This window comes from Staurois parvus, unplaced genomic scaffold (genome assembly GCF_062004578.1).
Source record: "Staurois parvus isolate SC_StPar_1 unplaced genomic scaffold, SC_StPar_1.0 ptg000746l, whole genome shotgun sequence".
NCBI classification, from domain to species: domain Eukaryota; kingdom Metazoa; phylum Chordata; class Amphibia; order Anura; family Ranidae; genus Staurois; species Staurois parvus.
This window is the reverse complement of record NW_028318542.1, coordinates 1,715,204-1,728,679: the sequence shown is the minus strand read 5'-3', so window position 1 is coordinate 1,728,679 and position 13,476 is coordinate 1,715,204. Positions and strand designations below refer to the sequence as shown.

The window sequence follows — 13,476 nt, the reverse complement described above, 5'->3', positions numbered from 1 at the left end:
CACCTCCTCCCTTGGCAAACTGATACACTCCCACGGCTTCAACTATCACCTCTATGCCAATGACGCACAAATTTACCTCTCCACCCCTCACCTCACCCCCTCAGTCTCCGCCCGCATCACTCACCTCCAATACGACATATCAGACTGGATGTCGCTCCATTTCCTCAATTTAAACCTTTCCAAAACTGAGCTCCTAGTTTTCCCCCCAGCCCACGCCCCCCCCCCCCATCCTCTCCATCACGACTAACAACGCCACCATCAATCCCACCCCGCAAGCCAAAGTCATAGGTGTCACCCTGGACTCAAACCTTTCCTTCCAACCTCATGTCCAATCACTATCAAATTCATGCAGGCTCCACCTCCGCAACATCTCCAAGATACGTATGTTCCTCACCCCAGACACTACTAAACAACTCGTACACTCCCTTATTATCTCACGCCTAGACTACTGCAACTCCCTTCTCACTAGCCTACCCCGACACATGCTATCCCCGTTCCAGTCTATCCTGAACTCGGCGGCTAGACTCATCCACCTCACCAACCGCTCCCCTACTGCCACCCCCGTCTGCCAATCCCTTCACTGGCTCCCGATTGTCCAACGCATTAAATTCAAATTGCTAACTCTGACATACAAAGCCATTAATAAAGCTGCCCCAAACTACCTCACTGACCTGATATCCAAATACCACCCTACCCGTACTCTTCGCTCCTTACAAGACCTCCTACTCTCTAGCTCCCTGGTCTCCTCCTCCCACGCCAGACTGCAGGACTTCTCCCATCCTCTGGAACTCCCTACCCCAATCCATCAGACTGTCACCTACCCTCCTCACCTTCAGGCGCACCCTGAAAACCCATCTCTTCAGGGAAGCCTACCCCACCCTCACCTAACAGCCGTTCTCCTCCTCTCTTCCTACCACTCCATCCCCCACAGCCACTTCCTCCTGTACCTCTACCCCCTCCCTCCTAGATTGTAAGCTCGAAAAGAGCAGGGCCCTCGAACCCCTTGTGTATTGTATTGTTACTGTATTGTCTCATGTACTGTCCCCCCACTTTAATGTACAGCGCTGAGCAAACCTTTTGGCGCTATATAAACACTGTATTATAATAATAATAATAATGTATGTTATAGAAATGTTCAGGCACATTCGAATGATTCACTTTTGACTTCTTTTGATTTGTTTATAAAAGGTAATGCACTATATGATATTTCTTATTTCGAGGTATAAACATCGTGGATATCGCTGGAAGGATTAATTATATCATATTTTACTTTTGGACTTTATTTTTCACTGTGATTACACAGGAAGGTTATGGCTCATATTTGATGGACTGATTAGGGATTGGATTTCACTGTTGTTGTATTATATAATTTTTCTCTTTATAGCATTTTCACATTACATTATTAAGTCAGTGAATTAGGCAGTGTTTAGGCCAGCAGAGAAGGCCTTGCTGGCCCTGACGGACCACCACTGGTTGATGCCAAGGTGTACAGTAATATAAAAAACTCTTTAGAACTAATGTGAACATAGGAATTAACGGCATGCTGTGCAATATGTTTTATTGAAGCTAGATGCAAAAATTGTGTGTGCTATAATGCTTGAGCAACCTGTTCCCTGACTAGACAATCACTGTTGACTGTTCTCTTTCTGAACTATTGTTTTGCTGGCTGCTGCTAATTATTTTATTTGTTCAGCCACTGACTGAGCTATGATATAGTAGAACAGATCTTGGCATATGCCCATTGCACTCTGAGATAAAACCACCAGAACTTCAAGCACTGAGCTATTGCTAAAGGTGACTCCGACATGGAAATAACAGCTTTTGCATCTCTGATCCTCATTTTGCTTATCTCTTTTATGTTTATTTATTCGACATGGGATAAAATGTATAGGAAGCGCAATTTACCCCCAGGACCAACACCACTGCCAGTGATTGGAAACTTGTTGCATGTCAAAAGAGGAGAAATGGTGAAGTCATTGAATCAGGTGGGTTTTCATTATATTGTAGAAATGTAGGACTTGCAATTTAAGTGAAAGGAATGCGATACACATTTACAAACTTATGGATAACTACTTCTTAAACTTTATTGTACAATCATTGAAACTTAGACATATTTCATGCTGTTGCACTAAATTATTGCATTATTGATACACTAGACCAGTGGTTCTCAACCTTTCTAATGCCGTGACCCCTTAATACAGTTCCTCATGTTGTGGTGACCCCCAACCATAAAATTATTTTCGTTGCTACTTCATAACTGTAATTTTGCAGTGGGAGGACTAGTGCCACATCATTGGTGTCAGTGGAAGGAGTAGTGCCTCATCACTGATGTCAGTGGGATGAATAGTGTCCCATCGTTGGTATCAGTGGGAGGAATAGTGCCCCATCGTTGGTGTCAGTGGGAGGAATAGTGCCCCATCACTGGTGTCAGTGGGAGGAATAGTGCCCCATCATTGGTGTCAGTGGGGAGAATAGTGCCCCATCATTGGTGTCAGTGGGGGGAATAGTGTCCCATCATTGGTGTCAGTGGGAGGAATAGTGCCCCATCATTGATGTCAGTGGGAGGAATAGTGCCCCATCATTGGTGTCAGTGGGAGGAATAGTGCCCCATCATTGGTGTCAGTGGGAGGAATAGTGCCCCATCATTGATGTCAGTGTGGTGGAGGGGGGAATAGTGCCCCATCATTGGGGTCAGGGGGGGGAATAGTGCCCCATCGTTGGTGTCAGTGGGGGGGGGATAGTGCCCCATCGTTGGTGTCAGTGGGGGGAGGAATAGTGCCCCATCGTTGGTGTCAGTGGGGGGAGGAATTGTGCCCCATTGTTGGTGTCAGTGGGGGGAGGAATAGTGCCCCATCGTTGGTGTATGTGTGGGAGAAATAGTGCCCCATCGTTGGTATTAGTGACACAAATGATGGGGCACTATTCCTCCCACTGACACCAATGATACTTACCTTGCTGACCCCTGCTCCAGCCTGGGCTCGCTCTCTCACTTACCTGTCAGTGTCTTCCTTCTCTGGCCGCTCTCCTCTTCACTTGCTCCGGCAGCTCCCTCGATCTTCTTTGATCTACGCGCGCTGCCGCTCGGCTCCTCCTCTGCAAGCTCCACCTCCTCGCCGGTGATTGGCCGCCTGTGTGCCTCTCCTGAGCTACAGTTCCGGTGGCCAATCAGCGGCAAGGAGGCGGAGCTGTTGAGTGATCCCAGAGGTGTGGCCAGGTGACAGGGGCAGCGTATCATCCCGCCCACACATCGCCTGAGACAGAGGAGCGGTGTCTCGGTTCCTAAGACCATCGGAAATATGTGTTTTCCGATGGTCTTAGGCGACCCCTGTGAAATGGTTGTTCGACCTCCAAAGGGGTTGCGACCCACAGGTTGAGAACCGCTGCACTAGACTAAAGGTGAGAATACACAATTAGAAAATCGACTGATCGGTCATCCGGCGACCGAGAGGCGTTCGTTCGTTGGTCGAAATAATGGCCCACATTAACCAATCTAAAAAAATAATATGTCGGGCAATACGTAGTGTTGACGTCTTCCGTACAAGTGATGCGGTGTGTGTGTGACCTTGTAGCCACGCCCTTCCGGCCAGAACGAGTGATATACACAAGAATTACCAGCAATGAGTATAATATTGTTTATTACATGACCTATATACATAAATAGTGATCCATAAAATATAATCTGCAGAATTTTGGTTTCATTATCCCATTAGGCCAATCTACTTTTAACATTTGGATTTTTCGTTTGTGTTTACGAAGATTCCTTGGACATAAACATCCGGGTCATCTTCTGTTTCCGCTCATGCGTGATAGCGCTTGATAGATTTTTTTCGTACGACCGTCATACCACCGCATAGAAAATCGGTCGTTCGTATGTGAAACAACAAACTTTTTCACTGTTGTTCAACCAGATTTTTTCGTTCACAATATCGTTATCGGTTAAAACATCCTGCTCATCAATAAAGAGAAAATAGATCAATCGGTGGTTCCGCAAAATTTTTTGGATGATTTTCTTATCGTGTGTACGAGCATAAGAGTTTGACCAACTAATAGTCTGTTCATTCTGCAAGTGAAGTTGCACTTTGCAATTCTCCCTAGTGCTTAGTGAATGCGGCAAAGCTCTACAGGCTGCATTCATTGAAACATGCAAAAAAATGTGCAAGCAAAAATGCTTTTTTTTTAATTTTCCTAGAACGTAATTGGGCAGTCTTTCCAGAGAGCAATTTCACCTCATTCTCTAAGTTCTGGGGAAGATGCCCATGCAAAGTGCAACTTCCCTTGCAAAGTGAAGAGCCTATGTGCCTTTAGTAAATTAAACCCAAAGTGTACCAGCATAAAACACATCTGAGCTTCAGCGGTTCTATAATAAAGCTTGAGAAACAGTAATGACAAGTGCAAGTGACTGAAATCTTTATTTGCAGATACCAAACACTTAGTAGCAGGTTTTCTTGGAAAGGCTTTTCTGATATGCAAGAGAGATGGTATTTGGGGGTCTCTATGCAATAATAACTTCTTGTAGTAGTATTATAGAAACGTAATTCTTCTAATTCATTGTTTCAAGCTGTATCTGCATTAAGCAAATGTTCTTCCATAGAGTAATCAACTATCTGCATTTTTGGAACAAATACACTGAAAAAGATAATATTTTAGACTTCCATCCCTTTTTAACAGAAAAGCATTCCTCAACATGTTACTGGTGGGATCATAGCAAAATGAAACCAGGATGGTTGCAAAGCAATACTATCACAGGGTATTGTACTTTGCATACATTCTGCAGAGTGAGCTATCCTAATCCAAGGGTAGGCAACCGTAAAGCGAATCTAAAGGTTAATTTTTTTTTGGGGGGGGGGGAAATAACAAACATGTCTATACTTACCTACTGTGTGCAGTGGATTTGCACAGAGCAGCCAGGATCCTCCTCCTCTTGGGTCCCCCCCGCAGATTCTCCTGGCCCTTTCCTCCTGTTGGGTGCCCCCGCAGCAAGCAGTTTGCTATAGGGGCACCAGCTGCTCCATGTGTCCATTCACACAGGGAGCCATTGATTTGCCCCACCCCCTCGCTCTCCTCATTGGCTGACTGGCTGTGATTGACAACAGCAAAAGCTGTTGGCTATCTCAGCCAATGAGGAGACAGAGACCCGGGACAGCCGAGGCTGTCATTCACATTGTTGGATTGCGATGAGGTTCAGGTAAGTATTCAGGGGGCTGGGGGCACTGTTGCACACAGAATGTTTTTTTACCTTCATGCATAGGAATGCATGAAGGTAAAATACCTTGAGCTTTTTCAACCACTTTAAAGAGGTGGAGATCTACCTGAACAACATGGGAGTAGTAAAAGATCACCTGGCCCAGTGTCACCTCCTCACACCTGATTTCAACTTCTAATTGCCATACTACCTTGTTGAAAATCGCACGCATTTCACAGCAATCATGGCTTTAAATCAGGTGGTGAGGAGGCAACATATCGCCTCCTCACCACCTATCAAACACACTTGGATCGCTTTTCAGAGTAGCAGCAGTGCCTGCTGCACTTGTCAATGAGCACTTAGTTGCATTCGGTAGCGGCACTCTTAGGGCTCATTCACAGGTACAGTTGGAGGGTGGTAAAGCCCTGCAGTTGAGTCTCAGTTTTACCTCACCTAGTCCCTACTCCCTCCCTTTAGCTGCTGAGGCAGCAGCCAAAGGTGTACACATGCCGCAGCAGGAATTACACCCCCCTGTTGATTTTTGTGGGTGTTACCCCCTGCTAATTGCGATCCATTCAAGTAAATGAGGCCACACTGCAAGCGCCCAGAAACTGCATGCTTTCGCAGGGTCCAAGGGGTTAAAGCAGGTGATGAGAAAGCATCTAAAGGGGGTGCAGTTGGGGTGGAGGTGGTAAACTATGGGGTTTTACCGCTCCAAAACTGCAAATGTAAATGAACCCTTACTGTTCTGAGCCCCCTGTAAGGCTGCTTTTACACTGACGTGCTGCGGTTTACCTGCACCAAGGATGCAGTACAGTATATCTGTGACTTTCCTGGGTTTGCTGAGCTTTGCCATAGACTTCTATTATAACCTGCAGGTCTGGTGCATTTTCTGAAAGCCCACCAAAAATCCTGCATTGAGGAGTATTGGTGGGCTTTCAGAAAGTGTGCCAAACCCACAGAAAAGCTGCAGATAGACTGCACTGCACCCGCGGTGTGGATAAACCGCAGCACATCAGTGTGAAAGCAGCCATATACTATTATACCCAGTGTATTGCTTCACACTGACCTGAAGATCTTTCCTGCTGCTGGCACCACTCTGGAGACCGCTAGCCAGGATAAGAGGTGGAGTGTAGTTGGTATCACTCCGCATGGGATAGGAGACAGCCCTACAGAGGAGACAGCGGCTTATGTGGCTCTTGCTCCCTACTACAGCTCCAACTTTACAAGTAGTTCCTCTATTCAGCACTCTGATGCACGGGGATGGTGGGCCAGTAAGTCCAGACCGTGATCTACCAGTCAACTGGCCGCCACTACTGGTAGATCATGACCTACTGGTTGCTGACCCCCGTCCCAATCCTTCAGGATCCATGGACTGCTGAATATCCTAAATCTCATGAGAAATGTACTAGGAACAAAACAAGGAAGAATGTATCTAAACCTATCATTCAATAGTGAGAATAGGCTTTAATACTAAACTAAGTGCATACACTGAGATGCACTATAAATTGAGCGTTCACAAAAAGTGAGCAGTGCTAGTTTGGGCCTAATGAAGTTTGTTCTTACCAATAAAATGATAGTAAAGGTTAAGATTTAAAAAATTAATAAAAGACATATTATGCTTACTTGCTCTATGCAATGGTATTGTACAGAGTGGTCCTGACCCTCTCCTTTTTGAGGTCCCCTGCTGGAGCTCTTGGCTCCTCCTCAAGGCTTGAGAAAGTTGGCAAGGTGGCCTCGAAAGGTGTAACCATGTCTCCTCGATGCCTTCTGCTGTCTTCCATCAATCCTGTGTTTTAAAAGCTGACATGGCTACACATTTCCTCAGCATCCCAGGCAGTCCTGGATGGCGGCAGTGAATACATACTCTGGACTGGATTCCTGGCTTCTGACGATATACAGATGACAATCTTGCCAGGCTGAGATCTTTTGATAAATGTTTTTTAACCATTTACATGTGAGCTGCCATTTGCCATTTTTACAATAAATAAAAGTTTTTACTACACTTAGATTGTACCCTCTGCTGTATCTGTTAGAAGAGGGGTGTCAAACTTCATTTCATCGTATCATCATTATGGTTGTCCTCAAAGGGCCGATTGTATCTGTAGGACTAGATGTCCAGAGAACCCCGCCCCCCATTACATCAAATGTCAAGAATGCCATACCCTCCCTAACATCACCATGCATGCCCTTTGGGGGCAAAGCTGGAAAGCAGAAAGTGGAGGAGGACCAGAGGAAGAGTGGAGTCAGTTACCAGAGTCTGCTGAATGCTGAGACCAGGAGAGGTAGAGATGAGGTTGTGCTGCAGCTGCACTGAGAAGTGCAGGATTTGACAGAGGAGTTCCATTCTTCTCTCTGCTGTCGACTGCTGAGACAAGGTGGCGGCAGAGACAAGGGCTACATGAAATGACCTGGGGTGCCGGATTCGGCCTTGGGCCTTGTGTTTGACACCTGTGTGTTAGAACCTTTGACAGGTTATCCTTGTTCTCTGTGTCTCTGCTGGGGAGATTTACTCTAATTGTCTCATGGATGATTTTCACTGGTACTGAAAGTCAGTGGAAAATCAAAATTTTGAGTTGTTACTGAAAGAGGAATAGAGGGAAAATAATCTTCTCCCGTGTATGAGGACTAGACATGTGCAGAATGGAAAAATTAGTTTAGTTTCATTTCAGATAGATTCTTTGTTACTAATTTCATTTGATCAATTGTTTTCTAACCAATTCCAAACTTTTGGAACTATTAAAATTCGGATCAGTCGAAAATGTTTTGACTGATCCGAATCCTGTGAAAGAATAGCTGGTTGCTAAGGAGTGGGCTGGCAAGCCAGCTGCCGTGTCCTTAACAACCAATGACTCATCAGCTGTCAGCGGGTCTCCCTGCTGACAGCTGAATGTAAACAAATAAACAAAATTTTAAATTCTGAAAAAAGTCCAGCTTCAGGGTACCCCCGCCCATCCTAGTCAAAATAAAAAAAATGGCATGGGGTCCCCCCCATACCAAAATACATACCAGACCCTTATCAGAGCATATAGCCTGGCAGGTAAGGAACCATACCAGGCCGCATGCCCTCAACATGGAGGGTTTCTTGGGGCAAGGGGGCTACCCCACCCCAGAGCACCTTGTCCCCATATTGTTGGGGATAAGGACCTATTCCCTACAACCCTGGCTCACAAATCCCTCCCCCCCACCCCCAATGTGAATGAGTATGGGGTACATATCGCTACTCATTCACCCAAAAAAAATCAAAGTTAATAAAAACCCAACAACAAGGGTGGTGGTTACCCAGTGATGTTACTGGGTAACCCCACCTCCATGTTTATCTATCAATCAGGAATTACACTTGCACAATGAGAGGTAGACATGGAGGCGGGGTCACCCAGTGGCATCACTAGGTAACCTCCACCCCTGTGTTCACCTGTCAGTTGGCTGTGTCCCTGGATAGGACTTAATGGGCGGTGGGTTTTTTTTTCCGCTCGGGTCAGCTTTCTTCTGTTTTTCCTTTTTAATAAAGGACTTGTCAAAAACTGCTGTTGTGTTTTTATTAACTCTTTGAGCACTTTGGTGAATGAGAATAGGGTACTCATGTACCCCATACTCATTCACATGGGGGGCTGAGATCTAGGGGCCCTCCTGTTAAAGGGGGCTTCCAAATTCCGATAAGTGCCCCCCCACGCAGACCCCCACAACTACCGGGCCAGGGTTGTGGGGAAAGGGGCTCTTGTCCCCATCAACATGGGAACAAGATGCTTTAGGGGGAGCCCCCTATCCAGAGATCCCCCCACCCCAAGGCACCCCACCATGTTGAGGACATGTGGCCTGGTATGGTTTGGGAAGGGCACTTGCTCTCCCCATGCTTGGATAAGGGTCTGGTATGGATTTTGGGGGGAAAACAAAGCCATTTTTTTAAAATTGACATGGGGTTCCCCTTTAAATCTATATCAGAACGAACAATTGTTAACCACTTGCTACCCGATCATAGTAGATTTACTGTGACCGGGCAGCAGCTGCAGGCTAAGCAACATAATAAAAAAGTTTAAAGCCTGCTTCCGGGTTTGGGGTGAGTGTGTGCCCCATGCTGTCCCCTGCTGCGGTTGGACACAACGGAGTTTTGTCAGCAGGTCCCAGCCTAGAACCCTGTATTTACAGAACAGCAATCTGGCTGTTACTTCTCCCTGCAATGCAGGGAGAAAAAACAGCCCAATCTCTTAGCAAATATTACACATATTACACTTGTTAGACACACAGTTAACCCTTTGATTGCCCCATGATGTTAACCCCTTCCCAGCCAGTGTCATCAGTACAGTGAAGTATTAGCACTGATCCCTGCATTAGTGTCACTAATGATGGCAGTGTTAGTTATTATTAGTACTTTCAGTGTACCTCCCAGCCAGCATCAGCTAGTGCCAGATTGCCTGCCACACTATCACAGTCCCACTATAAGTTGCTGATCACCGACATTACCAGTATAGAGTGATAGCTGCAAAAATTCCACTAAATATACCATAGTTTGTAGATGTTTAAACCAATTATTATACACTTACTGGAATTTTTTTTTACCAAAGACATGTAGCAGAATACATTTTAGCCTAAATTTAAGAAGATTTTTTTTAATTGGATATGTTTTACAACAAAAAATAGAAAATATTGGGGGGGGGTCAACATTTTCAGTCTTTTTTCATTTATATTGCCAAAAATAAAAAATTCAGTGGTGATCAAATACCACCAAAAGAGAGCACTATTTGTGTGAAAAAATGATAAACAGTCATTTGGGTAGAGTGTTGCATGACCAGGCAATTGCCAGTTAAAGTAGCGCAGTACTGAATAACAAAAAAAGGTCTGGTCATGCAGGGGGTAAAAACTTCCGGAAATCAAGTGGTTAAAATGAAAATATGGTCAAACTATAACAATTGACCAACCTGTCCAGCAATGACAGCCAGTGAGGAGAGAGTGGGGGGGTGACGCTGAGCCCTTATTGAGCATGCACAACCACCCCCATAGCAAGCTGCTTGCTATGAGGGCATTCAACAAGGGGGAGGAGCCAAAAGTGAGGGCGGAGAACCCAAGAAGAGGAGGATTAGGGCAGCTCTGTGCAAAACCATTGCACAGAGCAAGTAAGTATGACATGTTTGTTATATTTAAAAAAAAACTGAGCCTTTAATATCACTTTAATTGTCATCATATTCTTTCAGAATTCCACCACTCACTTGCTACAGATAACTACATTAAGTTTAAATTAAATTTTTTTCTGTCTGTATAATTTCAGCTGAAAGAGAAATACGGCTCAATATATACCTTGTATTTTGGATCACGCCCTGTAATAATCCTTTGCAGCTACCAAATGGTGAAAGAAGTTCTTATTGACCACGGAGAGGAATTCAGCAACCGTGGTCACATGCCGGCAGTGGACAGATTCTTCAATGCACATGGTAATGCATAGTTTAGCTTTTCTGCTTTTTTTTTTAAATCACTTCCAATGTTGCCTGCTTTTATTTACCTTTTAGAGAGAAAATGCTGATATAAGCATTTTTTCTTAAAAAGGTTAATTAATGAAAGTACAATAACAATTTCATTATGGTGACCCTTGGATCCCCAACCTTACTCTTCTAGTTTATGATTTTCATTACTTACATAGTACTTCAAATCTTTAATATTGGGGGTTTAATCTCAGTACACACTGCTGCTACCTGAAAGTCACATGACTTGCAGTGCGACTTTAACAGGCAACTTGAGTACTACTCTGAAGCAACTTTCAGGGAATGCCTGGGTAATCTTCCTGTAATGTCGGATCCAAATCACATCAATATACATGACTATCCGACTTGGAGGCAACGTCTATTAAAGTAAATGGACACAATTCGGAGAGAAGTCACCTTGAAGTAGTACAGGATCCTTTTCTAAAGTCAGAATGACTTCAGTAGTGCTAATTAAGACATTGACTATTATGGAATTTCACATGTCATGCAACTTGGGGTCTCACAAGTTGGATCCCATGTTGTGGCAGTGTGAACCAAGCCTTACTGTGACCCTTCCCTTGGCTATACAGGGACAAATAAAAAAGTCATTTAACTCCCCCTTTCTTCTCAGCAACATATCATCACTTTCACTTCGCTCCACAAAACTCCTCTACCCTCTACAGAGCATACCTCTTCTTAACCACTTCCAGTCAGGACACTTTTACCCCGTTCCTGTCCAGGCCAATTTTCAGCTTTCAGTGCTATCACACATTGAATGACAATTGCGCAGTCATGCAACACTGTACCCATATGAATTTTTTAGCATTGTTTTGAGACAGATAAAACTTTATTTGGTGTTATTTATTCACCACTGGGATTTTTATTTTTTTGCTACATAAATGAAAAAGTCCACAAATTTGGAAAAAAAAGTGGTTTTCTTATAAAATTTTGCAAATAAATAATTTTTCTTCATAAATCTTGGCCAAAATGTATTCAGCTATCTTTTTAGTAAAAAAAAATAATAACCCAAATTAGTTTATAACCAAAAATTATAATTTTCTAAAAAAATGTTTTACATTTTTATTTTATTTTTATATTATTATTTATGGGTTTTTTTTAAACATACTGTCACCCTAGCAGTACAGTGTCACCATAGTGACACTGTACTACTTGTGGGGGGTGATGAAGATTTTTTTTTCTTTTTTTACACTGATTGCTTTTACACCCATAAAAGCTGTAAAAGCAATAATTTCTCCTTCTCTCTGTCTGCATTCTTGCAGCCATTGAGAAATACTGTGCGAGCTGTGATTGGTCACAGCTTGTCACATGGTACAAAGCTGTTGTGAATAGCCTTATACCATGTGATCTCTGTGATCATTCACAGATTTCACAAGCACTAAGCAATGTCACTAAGTGACATCTTGTTTACTACTAATCATGTGATCACTGATTGGCCAATCAGTGATCATATGATCGGGACCTCACACAGAGATCCCGTACAATGATCGGTGTTCACGCACTCCCAGGGAACACGCACAGGCAGTGAATGCTGGTGACGTTTAGAAACGTCAACCCACTTCGGCACTGCTCCCGTGCGGCCCATGTCTATAAACGGAAAGTATAAAGTGGTTAAATTTAAAGTTGTTATTATAGTTAACTGATCAGCAAAGCCTTTATAAAATGTTTATGGCAGGGTAAACGGATGTGTATCTTTATCAAAACTATATTTACCGAAGTGAGAAGGCATGACGTTTCCCAACATCAAGGCGTATAATTTGGATAGTATTTTACACCATGTAATGGTTTGGCTGACAAACTTATCTCGATGTTCTAACTTACCAAAGTACTCCATCAGCAAGTCCCCTTAGAGTTGTTAGCAATGCCTACTCCATAGGCTCTCACACTTTCTGCTATGTTGTCTACATACCGTAGGCTAAATGAAACATTTATTAGAAGGACTGAGATCCTTTCATAAGAATTCAGGCAGATGAAGGGCTAAAAGAAGTTACTAGATGACTAAATCAGTCAATATCTACTCAGAATTATCAATGGGTGGCATTGCATCTGTAGAGAATCATTACATTTTTATAAATGTGTCGACACTTTTTTTGGCCCAAAGGTGTAATCCTGAGCAATGGAGAACGGTGGAAACAGCTACGTCGATTCACAGTGACGACATTGAGGAATTTTGGGATGGGAAAAAGAAGCATTGAAGAGAGAATCCAAGAAGAAGCTTATTTTTTAATAGAGGAGCTCAGGAACCAGAAACGTAAGGCGTTCCAATTCTTTCTACTAAAGATGGTGCTAATATCTTTTATTATTTCAAACAAAACTCAAAAGTCTCTGATGCATGCTGCTTGGAAAGGCTCAGAGAATAAGCTCTTTGCAAGCCAAAGCTACCTTAGAGAGGAGCCCAGGTGTGGTATTCTTCATCTTTTAGCCGAGGTGACAGATTTCCAGTGTGGCTTCTGTGTTTTCTGAATATATACAACATGGGAGGTTGAGACAAGCCAACGAAAAAGCAGGTATCTGACCAAAAGCCGATCAGTAGTTTTTATGCAATATAACGTTTCATTATTCCCAATGACTGGATCCATCTGCTTCTACCTGACCCAGATTTTATGTATTTGGAGAACACTGAAGTGTCTGTAGATAAAAATGTGATCTAGGATTGCCACATGAAGCAAATCTGTCATGAAAACATTCCTGCACTGCTGTCACTGTCTAATACCCTGACTATGGTGTCTATTTATGAAACTGAGATTAGCAGCGATCCTGAGGGTTGCTGCTGATTTCGGTACATTAGTGGTTTATGAAACAGAGAAGATCAGCAAAGAACAT

General features: G+C 43.6%; 1 protein-coding gene across 4 annotated transcripts in view; it reads left to right on the top strand.

Annotated features, from left to right (window-relative positions):
- The first annotated feature begins 1,805 nt into the window (after positions 1 to 1,805).
- LOC149445091 (cytochrome P450 2G1-like) overlaps positions 1,806 to 13,476 on the top strand; it is a 776,615-nt gene continuing 764,944 nt past the window's right edge. For 2 of the 4 annotated variants that reach the window (XM_089654137.1, XM_089654136.1), the window contains exons 1-3: positions 1,806 to 1,985; positions 10,446 to 10,608; positions 12,755 to 12,904. In XM_089654137.1, the coding sequence (XP_089510263.1) occupies positions 1,806 to 1,985; positions 10,446 to 10,608; positions 12,755 to 12,904 (493 nt within the window). Of the gene's footprint in view, positions 1,990 to 3,262; positions 3,268 to 10,445; positions 10,609 to 12,754; positions 12,937 to 13,476 lie in introns of all 4 variants that reach the window. The other 2 variants (XM_089654139.1, XM_089654138.1) reach the window with 2 other exon arrangements.